Source organism: Homarus americanus, unplaced genomic scaffold, assembly GCF_018991925.1.
Source record: "Homarus americanus isolate GMGI-L3 unplaced genomic scaffold, GMGI_Hamer_2.0 scaffold50564, whole genome shotgun sequence".
Taxonomy (NCBI): Eukaryota; Metazoa; Arthropoda; class Malacostraca; order Decapoda; family Nephropidae; genus Homarus; species Homarus americanus.
In genome coordinates this window covers 2,964,110-2,980,010 of record NW_024715014.1, presented here as the reverse complement: position 1 = coordinate 2,980,010, position 15,901 = coordinate 2,964,110, and the positions used below count along the sequence as shown (strand labels likewise).

The 15,901-nt window shown below is 48.5% G+C and overlaps 1 protein-coding gene across 1 annotated transcript in view; it reads left to right on the top strand.

Annotated features, from left to right (window-relative positions):
- Positions 1 to 13,937, top strand: part of LOC121854291 (mucin-5AC-like) — an 86,599-nt gene extending 72,662 nt beyond the window's left edge. Inside the window, exons 5-10 of the mRNA XM_042348865.1 lie at positions 4,296 to 4,425; positions 7,993 to 8,134; positions 8,349 to 8,535; positions 9,186 to 9,338; positions 9,768 to 9,783; positions 13,513 to 13,937. Coding sequence (XP_042204799.1) covers positions 4,296 to 4,425; positions 7,993 to 8,134; positions 8,349 to 8,535; positions 9,186 to 9,338; positions 9,768 to 9,783; positions 13,513 to 13,937 — 1,053 coding nt within the window. The remainder of the gene's footprint in view (positions 1 to 4,295; positions 4,426 to 7,992; positions 8,135 to 8,348; positions 8,536 to 9,185; positions 9,339 to 9,767; positions 9,784 to 13,512) is intronic.
- Positions 13,938 to 15,901: the final 1,964 nt, after the last annotated feature.

The following is a 15,901-nucleotide window of genomic DNA, read 5'->3' as shown; positions in this document are numbered from 1 at the left end:
CCCTCACTTCCCAATAACCAAAACTTTTCACAAAACTCAAATTCATTCTGGACATAATTATGATCTCCACGTAACACAAAATAACTATAAACATTGCACTAAACATCAAATTAATCTCCTTCATCATAAACACATTATCTGATCTTAATTAAACACTAGTACTCTACCTGCCCGGCGGGAGAGGTTTAATTACCGTAAAAGCGAGGCGTCACACACCTGGTAGACGGATTCCTGCCTCGTATAGTGCACCTCGCTAAACGTAAACATTGAACTAGTGAAGAGAGAGAGTCACACTTCATCAGTCATCACTGTTATTGCAGCCTCAGGCCGTACAGGTGTCGGCGCTTACCTGAATCATGAGCAAATGTGTGTACTGAACTGTCTGACAAATTTATAATTAGGCACGAAATAGGTAAACATTGGTTTGGGAAAAGAGGAGTGGACGACTGGAACAAGTTACCAAATATCATCATTAACTCGGACACGCTGGATAGCTTCAAACATAGGTTGGATGGGTATATGAGCAATAGGGGCTGGGTGTAAATGGGACTGTCCAGTATGGGCCAATAGGCCCGCTGCAGTTTCCTCCATTCTTATGTTCTCGTGTTCTTATGTTTGTCTGTCTGTCTGTCTGTCTCTCTACCTTTTTCTCCATCTATCCATCCATCCATCCATCCATCCATCCACTCTGTCTCGCTCTCTATCTATCTATCTATCTATTTATCTCTCTCTCCCTCCATCTAACTATCTACCTTTTTTCTCCATCTATCCTTCCATCCTTCCATTCATTCATCCATCCATCCATCCAACTCTCTCTCTCTCTCTCTCACTCTCCGCCCTGAGAAAGTACTCTAAATGCGTACTATGTGATGTGTTTCGTAAATTCCAACCCCTACCACATACTATACGCAATTAATCTTCACCTGCCTATAACAATGGCGTATCTTAATTAATTCTATATACAAGTATGACCTCTAGTTGATATAGTGTGCCAGAATTATATATGATAGTATAGGTTTACGTTGAGTCTATAGTAATCCTGTACCTCCCATTAACGGAATATCCCCTTTAACGGAACCTCCCCACCACCTCCCATTAACTGTGTGAATTAACAGACAGAGACATATATACATACATACATACATACATACATACATACATACCTACATACATACATACTGTCGTGCTTCACTAAAACAAAGGCATATAAACAATGTTACCTATATAAACAATGTTACCCCGAACTTTGATTAAACATAAACACGATATACGATTTACGAGCCGATGTTATATAAATGTGAGAAAAATACAATATACAGACTAAGCTCTTTATCGACGTTTGACTTCCTCTCCCACTATTCCAAAATCCTAAGTCATCACTAGAAGCTGTGACGTAACCTTGGGTGGGGGGTGGGGGAGGTGTGAGGGGTGGATGGGTGAGGGGGTGGAGGTGGTGGAGATGGGTGGAGGTGGTTGGATGGGTGGAGGTGGAGGTGGTTGAAGATGGGTGAGAGGAGATGGGTGGAGGGGTGGAGGTGGGGTGAAGATGGGTGAGGGGTGGAGGTGGTTGAAGATGGGTGAGGGGTGGAGGTGGTTGAAGATGGGTGGGGTGGTTGAAGATGGGTGAGGGGTGGAGGGAGTGGTGATGGGTGAGATGGGTGGAGGGGGTGGAGGTGGTTGAAGATGGGTGAGGGGTGGAGGTGGTTGAAGATGGGTGGGGGGGAGGGGTGGAGGTGGAGTGGTTGATGGGGGGAGGCACCTATGTCAAGGTAGAGATATACTTCATGACTGGAGGGGGGTGGGGGGGGTGAGAAGGAGGAAGGAAGGAAATATATTTATATCCAACCATAATCTTCAAGACTGTGAGGAAAGTGTGGGAATTGTGGGGAGGGAAGAGAATCCAGTTACCAGTCGTTCACGGTTTAGCTAGAGGCCACGGACGCTAAAGGTAACAATGATAATAACAGAGACAGGTGTGTTGACTTACCTGTGGGAGGTGTGTTCTGTTCCCCGCTGAGTTGATAACGTGAAGCTGCTACCTGAAAAGAAGAATAAATTAGTGAAATAACACCAACTGATGTCCAGCCACACACACACACACACACACACACACACACACACACACACACACACATCAACTTTCGGTCAATGGCGAGGAGGACAAGGGCAGGAGGGGGTTGACAAATGGCCACCGATAATACCCTAAACATTACCTCTGAGGACCCATTTTCGAGGCAATTTACTCTAACTGCCAAAGGCATTCCCACACAAACAACTTCTTCCCGCTGGGTGAGAGGAGGAACGGGAAGAGAGGCAGGGAGGAGAGATCAAGCCCTGAAAGTCCACGAGTTGAGAGAGAGAGAGAGAGAGAGAGAGAGAGAGAGAGAGAGAGAGAGAGTATTCGACCTCAGAGGTTTTCCCTCCTATACCTACTACCACATACTAGTGGTAACACAAGGCCATATCTCACTAATCCACCTCATCTACGACATAAAAACTGGATTATATTGATCAGATACTCGTACATCCACATCGGCTATATGATTCGTCAACAAAAATGCCCACAAATACCCGCCTTTACCTGACCTTTTCAAGATACAGGTGTTCTCGTCCAATCAGATAAAAGCACAGGTGTTCTCGTCCAATCAGATAAAAGCACAGGTGTTCTCGTCCAATCAGATAAAAGCACAGGTAGGCCAGATGAAGAATTTGGCCCCCTGGAAAATTTGACAGGTGTTGTGGTTACCCTTAATCACCTTCCTCAATCTTTCAGGGCACACACACACACACACACACACACACACACACACACACACACACACACACACACACACACACACACACACACACACACACACACACACACACACACACACACACACACACACACACACACACACACACACACACACACACACACACACACACACACACACACACACACACACACACAGAGTCTCCTGGCGTTGTGTTCATGATAGAGTTTAGTGAAATAACAATTTGACTTTAAATAAGCGTTAGTGAAATGAGAAACTGACTTAAAAGATAAATGATTTCCCTTTTGCATTTTCTTGCATAAGGCCAGATTCTTAAACGTTCGTAAATACACCGAGACTTTACCTTAACTAGATACATTCACTTAGCACCAGTTAGGAGACAAAATTAACACCGAGACTCTACCTTAACTAGATACATTCACTTAGCACCAGTTAGGAGACAAAATTAACACAACATTAAATCAATTTGCAATAAGGCAATATTTCAGCACTGTGGAATTTCAATCTCAGTATTAAAAAAACAAAAAAACATCACATTGCAAGAGTCCGGACGCTTTGCAATATTGAAGACTGTCAGCGGATGTTGCAAAGACCCGGGCATAACCTTCACCTATGACCTATTGCAATAACAGGTGAGCTTACTTTGATGGCTTGCAATGTTGCACACAGTGATAGTTTAATGACCCGTATCAAAGGTAGTGTTATGAGTGTTATTACAAGGTACACACACACACACACACACACACACAAACACACACACACACACACACACACACACACACAAGGTCTCCAGACAACAACAAAAGTCTTATTGATCTATTATGACTCTTGGGAATTAAAGATGGTGTGTGTGTGTGTGTGTGTGTGTGTGTGTGTGTGTGTGTGTGTGTGTGTGTGTGTGTGTGTGTCAGTCGTTTCTTGTATTATTATCCGTTCGTTTTTTCTTATCTTTCTTATTAATTATTGGAATAGCGAAGACAGGAAGGATGTATAATTGCCCAGACAGACAGACAGACAGACAGACAGACAGACAGATACAAACACATTTTACCACACAAACGAGATGAACAAAAAGACACACATTGAACAAACTCTGTGAACCAACACGAGACCACGGGCGATAGGTATTGCGATAGGGGGTATATTATCACCTCATACTTCGTTTATGTTGTTCCTATAAACCAAACTCACTCCCCGTGTTGAATGGCGGTGGGTTAAAGACACACATACCAACCCTCCTGAGACATCACGAGTTATACGTATAATTTCAGAAGACATCGGAACCCACCCTGTTAGACTTACTTCTTTCCAGCTATACTGTACATAAGGAAAACCGCAAAAAATGGAACTTAACACCTTATATGAATACTAATGATACGATTCAAAACCACTACTTTCCTTCCCCACCTCACCCCACCCCTCTCCCTCTCTCTCTCTCTCTCCTACAGTAACTACCCCCCTCCCTCCCTCCATCTCTCTCCATCACTGCTAATCACTCTCTCTCTCTCTCTCCCACAGACACCATTGAGCTACTCGTGCGCCAACGCCTTCCAGAGGGTAGTGGAGACCCTCACAGCTCTGTCTGGTGTGGAGATCAACAAACCGGACACTGATGGCAACACGCCCCTGCACTACGCTGCTCAGGCCGGTGAGTGCTGTGGCTAGGATAATCCCCATGTGTAAGAATATTCCCCATGTGTAAGAATATTCCCCATGTAAGAATATCTCCCCATGTGTAAGAATATTCCCCATGTGCAAGAATATTCCCCCACGTAAGAATATTCCCCCCATGTGTAAGAATATTCCCCCCATGTGTAAGAATATTCCCCCCATGTGTAAGAATATTCCCCCCACGTGTAAGAATATTCCCCCCATGTGTAAGAATATTCCCCCCACGTGTAAGAATATTCCCCCACGTGTAAGAATATTCCCCAATTCGAGAGGCAGTGATAAAGCGAGAATTCTATTAGTTAAAACTTGTGGTGGATCAGCCTTCCTCCTTCCTCCTTCTTCCTTCTCTCCTCTTCCTCCTCCCCTTCATGTTGGCGGTGGCGAGACTACTGGATATCGTCACATATTATCGTCTTTAAATGTTGAAGGCAAGGGCTGTAGGTGTGGTGGCTGTGAGGAGCCACTGCAGGTGCTGGGTGGCTGTGAGGGGCTACTGTAGGTGTGGTGGCTGTGAGGGGCTACTGCAGGTGGTGGCTGTGAGGGGCTACTGTAGGTGTGGTGGTTGTGGAGGGAGCTACTGTGGTGGTTGTGAGGGGGCTACTGTAGGTGTGGTGGTTGTGAAGGGGCTACTGTAGGTGTTGGTGGTTGTGAGGGGGCTACTGTAGGTGTGGTGGTTGTGAGGGGGCTACTGTAGGTGTTGGTGGTTGTGAGGGGGCTACTGTAGGTGTGGTGGTTGTGAGGGGGCTACTGTATGTATGTATGTATGTATGTATGTATGTATGTATGTATGTATGGATGTATGTATGTATGACTGCCTGCGCTACATCTCAATCTCCTACAGTACACGAAAGTAGGCCGTAGTAAAGCTGGTAAATAAACTCGATAATGTATACACACACACAACATGGGTTCAATCCCTCATCCCCGCTAAGCACCTTCATCTCTCACCCACCTAATCCTTCTCCTCCTCCTTCTATCTTTCCTTCACCTCTTTCTGCTCCTCCTCCTTCTGTTCTTCATTCTCCTCCTCCTTCTACCTCTCCTTCTCTTCCTTCTTCTCTTCCTCCTTCTACCTCACCTTCTCCTCCTTCTACCTCACCTTCTCCTCTTTCTCCTCCTCCTCCTTCTACTGCTCCTCCTTCTCCTCCTTCTTCTCCGCCTCCTTCTGCTTCACCTTCTGCGTCTCATATGAATAATCCAGTAGAGGTCAAGGTGTACAGCTTGCCCTTAGAGGTATAGGGGGTGGAAGAGGGGTAGGTAGGGGTAGGGGAGGGGAGGGGGTATGGTAGGGGTGGGGGAGGGGGGTATGGAGGTAGGGGTTCGAATCCCTCCTACGGTGTATGTATAATCGGGTGGGGAGTGGTGGGCGAGTGGTCAATTTTCGATATCATACCATCTTGAGGAATATAGTTCGATCCCAACCGCCCACAAATCCATCCCTCCCTTCTCCCCCATTTCCCCCTCTTCCCCCCTCCTCCCCATCTCCCCACCCGTCACCCCTCCCTCCACCTAACCTGTGACTTTCTGTATGTATCTGGGTTGGGTTGGGGGTTGGGGGGTGGGAGTTGGGGAGTAGGTTAGAGGTTAGGTTAGGGTTGGGTTGGGGTTGGGTAGGTTGGGGGTTGGGTGGGGTGTGAGATTTGGGTGAGGTTGGGTGAGGTTGGGTGAGGGTTGGGTTGGGTTTGGGTTGGGTTCAGCCGACAAGGTCCTTTCAAATGAGCCAACACTATATTAACCAATCCTCTCATAGTATTTCCCACCTGCCACCAACACACCTCGCTCCCCCTGCCACCTTTTACCTCCTTCCCCACACCTGCCTTGTGCCACATCCCACCGCTTTAGGTCAACAGGCCTCAGGAACCAATGCAATTGCAACCCCTGACCTTGACCTCCTTCTGACCACTTAACTCACCCCTGATCCTTGACCTCTTCCCCCAGACCCTTTTTCCCCCTCCCCTCATCTTAACCCACCCTCTGGGCGCTGACCTCGTGACCCCTGGCCTTAACCTCACCACTCTCCAGACCCTTGACCTCCCATGGCCTGACCTACCACCCCCCTGACCCTTGGCCTCCCCCGTGATGACCCTGACACACAACCCCCCTAAACCAGCCTACACCCTCCTGACCCGCCAGTGTCCCCCATTGACCCCTGACCTACCATTCCCCTGACCCTGACCTACCCACCCTCCTGACCTTAACCTACTCACCCCCTGACCAGTCACCTCCCCATGACCCTTGGCCTACCCACCCACTGACCTTGACCTACCCCTGACTCTTGACCTCTCATTGACCTTTGACCTCATTCCCTGACCTCCTCCCCTGATCATTGACCTCCCCTAACCTTGACCTATTCCCCTTGACCTTAACCTGCCCACTTCCCTGACCTCCCCAGACCCTGACCTAACTATGTCATCAGGTGCTGGAAGTGACACGAAGGTCATATATTTATAGCCACACGTATGTAAGGTTATGTGTGGTACTACTGTGGCTTCTGGAGCTGTCACCGGTCACCCTAGTTCACCTGTCTGTCTGTCTGTCTGTCTGTCTGTCTGCCTGTCTGTCTGTCTTACAAAGGTCAAGATGATTTGATCCCCGCTACCTGAAAGTTACCTCAGGTCACGGAAGGTCACGAGAGAAAAAAAAAAGAGAGGATGAGACATTGAGTGAGAGAGTGAGAAAATTAGTGAGTGTGAGAAAGTGAGAGAGGAAATGCCAGCAAAAGATCACATGACTCAGAAAACCTCACAAATTGCCTCCTCTCTCTCTATCTCTCCTCCCTCTTTTCCTCCAACCATCAATCCCTGTCCTCTCTCTTCATCCAATCTCCCTTCTCCTTCTCTACATCCCTCTCTCTTTTTCTCCCTCTTCCTCCCTTCATCTCCACTTCCCTCTCTCCCTCCCTCCTCCCCTCCCTCCCCTCCCTCCCCCCTCCGTCACACAGGTCGTCACAGAGGGCCTTAGCCGCGTATATGGATCCCTGGGTACACCTGCCTATTATTAATCCATTCCCTGCCAGGTACACATCACCGCCCACCACAACCCACCACGACTCACCCACCGCGATATACTATTCCCCGTCCACCATGACCCACCACCCACCGCGACCCACCACCCATCAGGATTCACCCACTGCCATGCACTCACTCCACTGCAACCCACCAACTTCCCACTGCGGCCCACCCCCCAAAACTAGACCCCACCACCCACCGGCTACAGTGACCAATCACCCACCTCCCTCACCACCCACCCCATACACTCTTGCCTTGACGGTCGCTGCTAAGTTATGTGTGTGTGTGTATGTGTGTGTGTTCAATTCCTCTTCTAAACGTCACTGAGTCTTGCCCGGGGAACCACTCAAGGTGTGGTCAGGCGCCTAACTTTACAGATGAGGAAATGAAGGCGATCGAGTACAGTGCCTTGTTGTAGGTGACTCAGCAGGCGTATGACGTCATTACTCAACAATTCTACTTCACGATGAGTAACTTTTGTAACCTAACCTCATCTCACCTCACCACACATAACCTTACCTCACCTGTCTCCTCAGGTCACACGGAGGTAGTCTCACACCTCGTCAACAAGTGCAACAGGAGTGTAGACCTGGACGCTCGTAATGCTCTGGGTTTCCTCCCTCATGAAGGCGGCGCTGCAGGGGAGGACCAAGATAGCGAAGATACTACTCTTTGCTGGTAAGGTACTGAGGAAGAGGGTCTCTCTCTCTCTCTCTCTCTCTCTCTCTCTCTCTCTCTCTCTCTCTCTCTACAAAAGCAATAATTGACCTGTCTCACGACCACCACTTGACCTCTCCCTCTCTCCATACAATAATGATAGATGACCTGAATCTCTCTCCCATCACCCCCTGACCTCTCTCTCTCTCTCTCTCCCTCCCTCCTACACACACAGGCGCCTCCCCCCACCTTCGAGACTTCGGGCGTGGGCTGTGTCAATGAGTAGGCTCTACACCGGTCGCCACGTCTCCAGGCGATCGAGAGCGTTCAGAAGTCATGCTCCAGCCACATCCGCGACAGGTGGACCAGTGACCCCGATCTCAAGTCTCACTCCACCAGTTCCATCAACACGCTGGGCCAAGGTGACAACAAGGAGTCCTGGATCAAACATAAGGTAGGTAATGATGGAGTGGTGGAGTGGTGGAGTGGTGGTGGAGTGGTGGAGTGGTGGAGGAGAAGTAGATGGTGATGTGGTGTGATGTGAATGAGGAGGATGAGGTGGTGGTGATGGTGGTGGTGGAGGAGAGGTGCAGTATTCAAGATAGAGAGAGAAATATTAAGGTCAAGCCAGGATTTGAAAACAGGGTGAGAGAGAGAGAGAGATAAAAGTGAAGAGTGACAAAGGGAATTAAAACGCGGAAGGAAGAAATAGCAAATAGTGAGACAAAGAGAGAGTTTACCTACATGACGATAGCAGTGAGGTACAATAGCTATCGTAGAATAAAAGAAATGGCCTCACTCACATGCATACTGTACAACACAATCCCTTGTATACATATGTTTGTTTTCAATTATACATATCTGGTATATATACATTCTCATTGTTTACATAATCAGGTATACATACATCTCTTATACATATTCTATACATACACATTGTCATTGTTTATATAATTGGGTTTATATATTGTATTTATACATATTGTTTATACATTTTGTTTACAGGGCCAAAATAAAGTTATCCTCCCATCTTGTAAACAAACTAAAAACTAAACCCCCTTTGTTTTTACAGATCAAGAAGGCGTTCCACAAGTCCGAATCCAAGAAAGAGTTTAGCGTGGTAACCAACTTGTCTACCATGGCTGTGTGCGCCACCTCCCCCCTCCTGCCCACGGCTGTCACCTCCGACCTCAAGCCTCATCAAGTGGTGGTTCCTCATGTTCAGGTGAGTTAGGGGGGTCGAGGTCTAGGTGAGGAAGGGGGTAGTCTAGGTGAGGCAGGGGGGGGTCGTCTAGGTGAGAAGGGGGGTAGTCTGGGTGAGGCAGGGGGTCGGTCTAGGTGAGGCAGGGAGGGTCGTCTAGGTGAGGAAGTGGTTAAGTCAAGCAGATAAGCGCAGGTGTACAAAATTACCCCGACACAAATTTTTAATCCAAGAAATAAGCTGTACGTCTTCTTTACACACACACAGGACTTACAAACATACATTTCCCCCTTTTAATGCTAGTTAATACATATGTAAGCACCAATTTGTGGTTTCTATTCAATTTTCACATCAATATAATTATCACATAAGTATATCAAAGTATATCTCCATTTCACGTTACTTAATTATACTCTTTTTATCAATAATTATTCGATTTGTATTATACTCTAGACCAAAGTTAACAGAAGTCATGGGAATTATAACGAAGATTCCCAATTTAACAGATTTAGAGCAGTTGGCCCTCCACTTACGAAAAATCATTCGTTCTTTGTAATAGCTAACATAAATTAAAATAATGATAACAGCACTACCACCAAAAGGAGTTGCTCGATTCCGTTTATTTTTATAGTTTTTCTGTACGATCATAAATCACCTATAGTGGGCAGGGCATGAAGGGTTAGGGAAATCGCGGGGTAAAACACGATGAAAAACTGATCATATGACACTAAAATGATGTCTCTACATGCTTTGTACGCGAAGAAATTAATTATTTACTGTAAATACTCATCCGAAAAGTCTGCCGAGTCACCACGTGTCGTCTGTTACAAACGACTCGCTTGGTCCCAGTGTACACCATGCCATTTTACAAAGTTGCTTTCATTAGTATCAGATATCAAAATAAGTACTTTCTTTTTAATATGGAGGGTCTGTTCCCCGGCTAGAGAGTTAGGTGAGGTTAGGTAACGGGTTGGTTTCTTTGGTTGGTTCGGTCAGGTTCTATTAGGTTCTTTGGATTGTTGTGACCTTTATATTATTATCAACCAAAGATCATGTATGGAAAAAATTATGAAATAGAACAACTTGTGGTGGTAGTGCTGTACTGAGGCATTACCCTTTCTTACTACGCTTAAAGAAAATTTCCTTATCGAGGTTTGAGCAACAAGTCGACCAAGACGAAGTAAACATGGATGATTCAGTTCAATATTTATGGTTATTTAAGCCAAATTTGATGATAAAGATAAATGATTTAGTAATTAGAATAATTTACCTTATTGTGATGGTCGTCAGGAGTGGAGATAACGTAGTAAAATAACCAGAAATCGATAATATCACAGATAATCACAAGAGCTACTAGACCACACAGTATTTTCACTCGGAATGCATTTCTTAACTAAACCTAAGATACCTCAAAAAAGTTGATATTATAACAATAAGAATGTTAAATACCCAATCATAATATTCTAAAATAAATAATTACTCCAGGATTTTTAATGGAATAAATATTTAGATAACCATTTAGTATTTTAATGATGTTGTTGACGTGTATTTCTGAACTTCATCAACTAAAGTGTTTAAGCTCGTATTCCAGGGAGCTACAAACACGATATAAAAAAAATAATACAGAAAATAGTTATTATTATTTGAATAGAATAAGTGTCGTTGTAAGTATAAAAGTTTATCGGTGCCATGTTAACAGTTATGTGATTGAAGTGTAATAGGCACGTAGTGTACAAACCTTGCACCACAACCAGGCAGCTAGCCAGTTTAGACTTTTCTTGAAAGAGAATTAATCATTATTGAGAAATATTATGGCTCTCGCAACGACACCATAGGAGTAAATAAGCTGCTAATACGTGTCTCTTATTGTACGTTTCTCTTTTTGAAAAACAAAAGTTTATACTGTATATCTAACTTAATATATCTTAGGCTATACGTAAACTTAATGGTGGAAATCTTCAATCTCTGGGCTAAACTAGATTTAGCAATGGCAAACAATGCAAATTTACCTCAGTTTTAACTGTAGTTTAACCCCACACACAGTTTTAACCCCCACACAGTTTAACCCCCACACAGTTTAACCCCCACACACAGTTTAACCCCCACACAGTTTTAACCCCCACACAGTTTAACCCCCCACACACGGTTTAACCCCCACACACAGTTTAACATCTTCACAGTTTAACCCCCACAGTTTTAACCCCCACACAGTTTAACCCCCACAGTTTAACCCCCACACACAGTTTTAACCCCCACACAGTTTTAACCCCACACACAGTTTAAACCCCACACAGTTTAACCCCCCACACAGTTTTAACCCCACACAGTTACACACAGTTTTAACCCCCCACACACAGTTTTAACACACACACACAGTTTAACCCCCCACACAGTTTTAACCCCACACAGTTTAACCCCACACACAGTTTTAACCCCACACAGTTTTAACCCCCACACAGTTTAACCCCCCACACACAGTTTTAACCCCACACACAGTTTAACACAGTTTAACCCCCACACAGTTTTAACCCCCACACAGTTTAACCCCCCACACAGTTTAACACACATTTTAACCCCCACAGTTTAACCCCCACACAGTTACACACAGTTTTAACCCCCACAGTTTAACACACACAGTTTTAACCCACACACAGTAACCCACCCACACACAGTTTAACCCAGTTTTAACCCCACACACAGTTTAACCCCCACACACAGTTTTAACCCCCACACACAGTTTAACCCCACACAGTTTAACCCCCACACAGTTTAACCCCCACAGTTTCACTTTTCCCCCCACCCCCCATTTACCACACAGTTTTAACCCCCACACAGTTTAACCCCCACACAGTTTAACCCCCACACACAGTTTTTTAACCCCCACACAGTTTAACCCCCACACACAGTTTTAACCCCACACACAGTTTTAACCCCCCACACAGTTTTAACCCCCACCACTTTAACCCACACCAGTTTTAACCCCCACAGTTTTAACCCCCAGTTAACCCCACACAGTTTTAACCCCACAGTTTAACCCCCACACACAGTTTTAACCCCACACAGTTTTAACCCCACCAGTTTTAACCCCACACACAGTTTTAACCCCCACACAGTTTAACCCCACACACAGTTTTAACCCCCACACACAGTTTTAACCCCACACAGTTTTAACCCCCACCGTTTAACACACAGTTTTAACCACACAGTTTTAACCCCACAGTTTAACCCCACACACAGTTTCCCCACACACAGTTTTAACCCCACACACAAAGCTAATCCCCACACAGTTTTAACCCCACACACAGTTTAACCCCACATAAGAACCCCACACAGTTTAAACCCCACACACAGTTTTAACCCCCACACAGTTTAACCCCCACACACAGTTTTAACCCCACCAGTTTTAACCCACACACAGTTTTAACCCCCACACAGTTTAAACCCCCCACAGTTTTAAACCCCACACAGTTTAACCCCCACACACAGTTTTAACCCCCACAAAACCCCACACACAGTTTTAACCCCACGTTTAACACACAGTTTTAACCCACTCTTTAATCCCACACACAGTTTTAACCCCACACAGTTTTAACCCCCCACACAGTTTTAAACCCCACAGTTTAACCCCACACACAGTTTTAACCCCCCAAAGTTTAACCCCACACACAGTTTTAACCCCACACAGTTTAATCCCCACACAGTTTAACCCCACCGTTTTAATCCCACACAGTTTAACCCCCACAGTTTTAACCCCCACACAGTTTTAACCCCACTCAGTTTTAATCCCACACAAGTTTAACCCCACGTTTTAACCCCACACAGTTTAACCCACACAGTTTAACCCACACAGTTTTAACCCCACTAGTTTTAACCCCCACACAGTTTTAACCCCCACAGTTTTAAACCCCACACAGTTTAACCCCACACACAGTTTCTTAACCCCCCACACAGTTTAACCCCACACAGTTAACCCCCACACACAGTTTTAACCCCCACACAGTTTTAAACCCCACACAGTTTAACCCCCACACAGTTTAAACCCCACACAGTTTAACCCCCACACATGTTTAACCCCCACAGTTTTACCCCCCGCAGTTTTAACCTTCCCCACCCACAGCTTTAACCCACACACAGTTTTAACCCCCACAAAGCTGTCCCCCCACAGTCTTAAAACTCACTCCTCTCTGTCTGTCCATAGATTACGGAGGTGAAAGTCCCAGATCACACGAGGATCCTGAAGACGCCCTCAGTCGCCTTCCGCCTCCTCCACCGCCTCCCATCCTGCCACCGGAAGAGGCCGCCTCCACCTCCTCTGCTTCCACTTCCTCAAAGTCTCCAAAGAAACAACCTGCAGGCAAGTCCTCCGCCTCCTCTGCGGGTTCACCTCCGTCGTCGCCCCCAGCGTCATCATCACCTCCTTCCTCAGCAGCGGCCACGTCGTCTTCTGCCTCCAAACCTTCCTCACCGCCATCGTCGCCTTCTCCCCACAGCAGCGGGAGCGACAGCGTGTACACCTCCTGCAGAAGGCGACAGGCTGGTGGAGACTCCAAGACCAACGGGGCGGCAAAGACGGTGGCATCGTCGAGTAAAGCATCTTCATCCAGCACCAAGAAGAGAAAGTAAACACTTGAGGCGGAGAGAGAAAGTGTTCAGCTCTCTCGTGTTTTCTAATAACAGGGAGAGAAAGGCGTCACGTGACTTACTGATTCCAAAGATGTTATGTGGATAGGGAGGTGAAACTGCTGAATGTGGCGCCCTACTGCTGAGTGTGGCGCCCTACTGCTGTGTGTGGCGCCCTACTGCTGTGTGGCGCCCTACTGCTGTGTGTGGCGCCCTACTGCTGTGTGGCGCCCTACTGTGCTGTGTGTGGCGCCCTACTGCTGAGTGTGGCGCCCTACTGCTGTGTGTGGCGCCCTACTGCTGAGTGTGGCGCCCTACTGCTGAGTGTGGCGCCCCTACTGCTGTGTGTGTGGCGCCCTACTGCTGTGTGTGTGGCGCCCATTGGCTGAGTGTGGCGCCCTACTGCTGAGTGTGGCGCCCACTGCTGTGTGTGGCGCCCTACTGCTGTGTGTGGCGCCTTACTGCTGTGTGTGGCGCCTACCGCTGTGTGGCGCCCTACTGCTGTGTGTGGCGCCCTACTGCTGTGGCGCCCTACTGTTGAGTGTGGCGCCTACTGCTGTGTGTGGCGCCCTACTGCTGTGTGTGGCGCCTTACTGCTGAGTGTGGCGCCCTACTGCGTGTGTGTGGCGCCCTACTGCGTGTGTGGCGCCTCTGCTGAGTGTGGCGCCCCACTGCTGTGTGGCGCCCCACTGCTGTGTGTGGCGCCCCACTGCTGTGTGTGGCGCCCCTACTGCTGTGTGTGGCGCCCTACTGCTGAGTGTGGCGCCCTACTGCTGTGTGGCGCCCCATGGTGTGTGGCGCCCTACTGCTGAGTGTGGCGCCCCACTGCTGAGTGTGCGCCCTACTGCTGTGTGTGGCGCCCTACTGCTGTGTGTGGCGCCCCTACTGCTGTGTGTGGCGCCCTACTGCTGTGTGTGGCGCCCTACTGCTGTGTGTGGCGCCTCATGTGCTGTGTGTGGCGCCCTACTGCTGTGTGTGGCGCCCTACTGCTGTGTGTGGCGCCCTACTGCTTGTGTGTGTGGCGCCCTTGCTGAGTGTGGCGCCTCACGCGGTGTGGCGCCTCTGCTGTGTGTGGCGCCCTACTGCTGTGTGTGTGGCCCCTACTGCTGTGTGTGGCGCCCTATCAGTGTGTGGCGCCCCACTGCTGTGTGTGGCGCCCTACCGCGCTGTGTGCCCTCGCTGTGTGGCGCCCTACTGCCGTGTGTGGCGCCCTACTGCTGGTGTGGCGCCCATCGTGTGTGGCGCCCTACTGCTGTGAGTGGCGCCCTCACTGCTGTGTGTGTGGCGCCCTATCTGGTGTGTGGCACCCTACTGCTGTGTGTGGCGCCCCATGCTGTGTGTGGCGCCCTACTGCTGAGTGTGGCGCCCTACTGCTGTGTGTGGCGCCCTACTGCTGAGTGTGGCGCCCTACTGCTGTGTGGCGCCCTACTGCTGTGTGTGGCGCCCGACTGCTGAGTGTGGCGCCCGACTGCTGGGTGTGGCGCCCCTACTGCTGTGTGTGGCGCCTACCCTGTGTGTGGCGCCCTACTGCTGTGTGGCGCCCTGCTGTGTGTGGCGCCCTACTGCTGAGTGTGGCGCCCTACGCTGTGTGTGGCGCCCCTACTGCTGTGTGTGGCGCCCTGCTGTGTGGCGCCCTGCTGAGTGTGGCGCCCTACCGCTGTGTGGCGCCCTGCTGCTGTGGCGCCCTACTGCTGTGTGTGGCGCCCTACTGCTGAGTGTGGCGCCCTACTGCTGTGTGGCCCACTGCTGTGGCGCCCTGCTGTGTGGCGCCCTGCTGTGTGTGCCCTACTGCTGTGTGCGCCTACTGCTGTGTGGCGCCCTACTGTGTGTGGCGCCCTACTGCTGTGTGTGGCGCCTACTGTGTGTGGCGCCCTACTGTGTGTGGCACCCCTACTGCTGTGTGTGGCGCCCCTGCTGTGTGTGGCGCCCTACTGCTGTGTGTGGCGCCCTGCTGTGTGTGGCCCTAC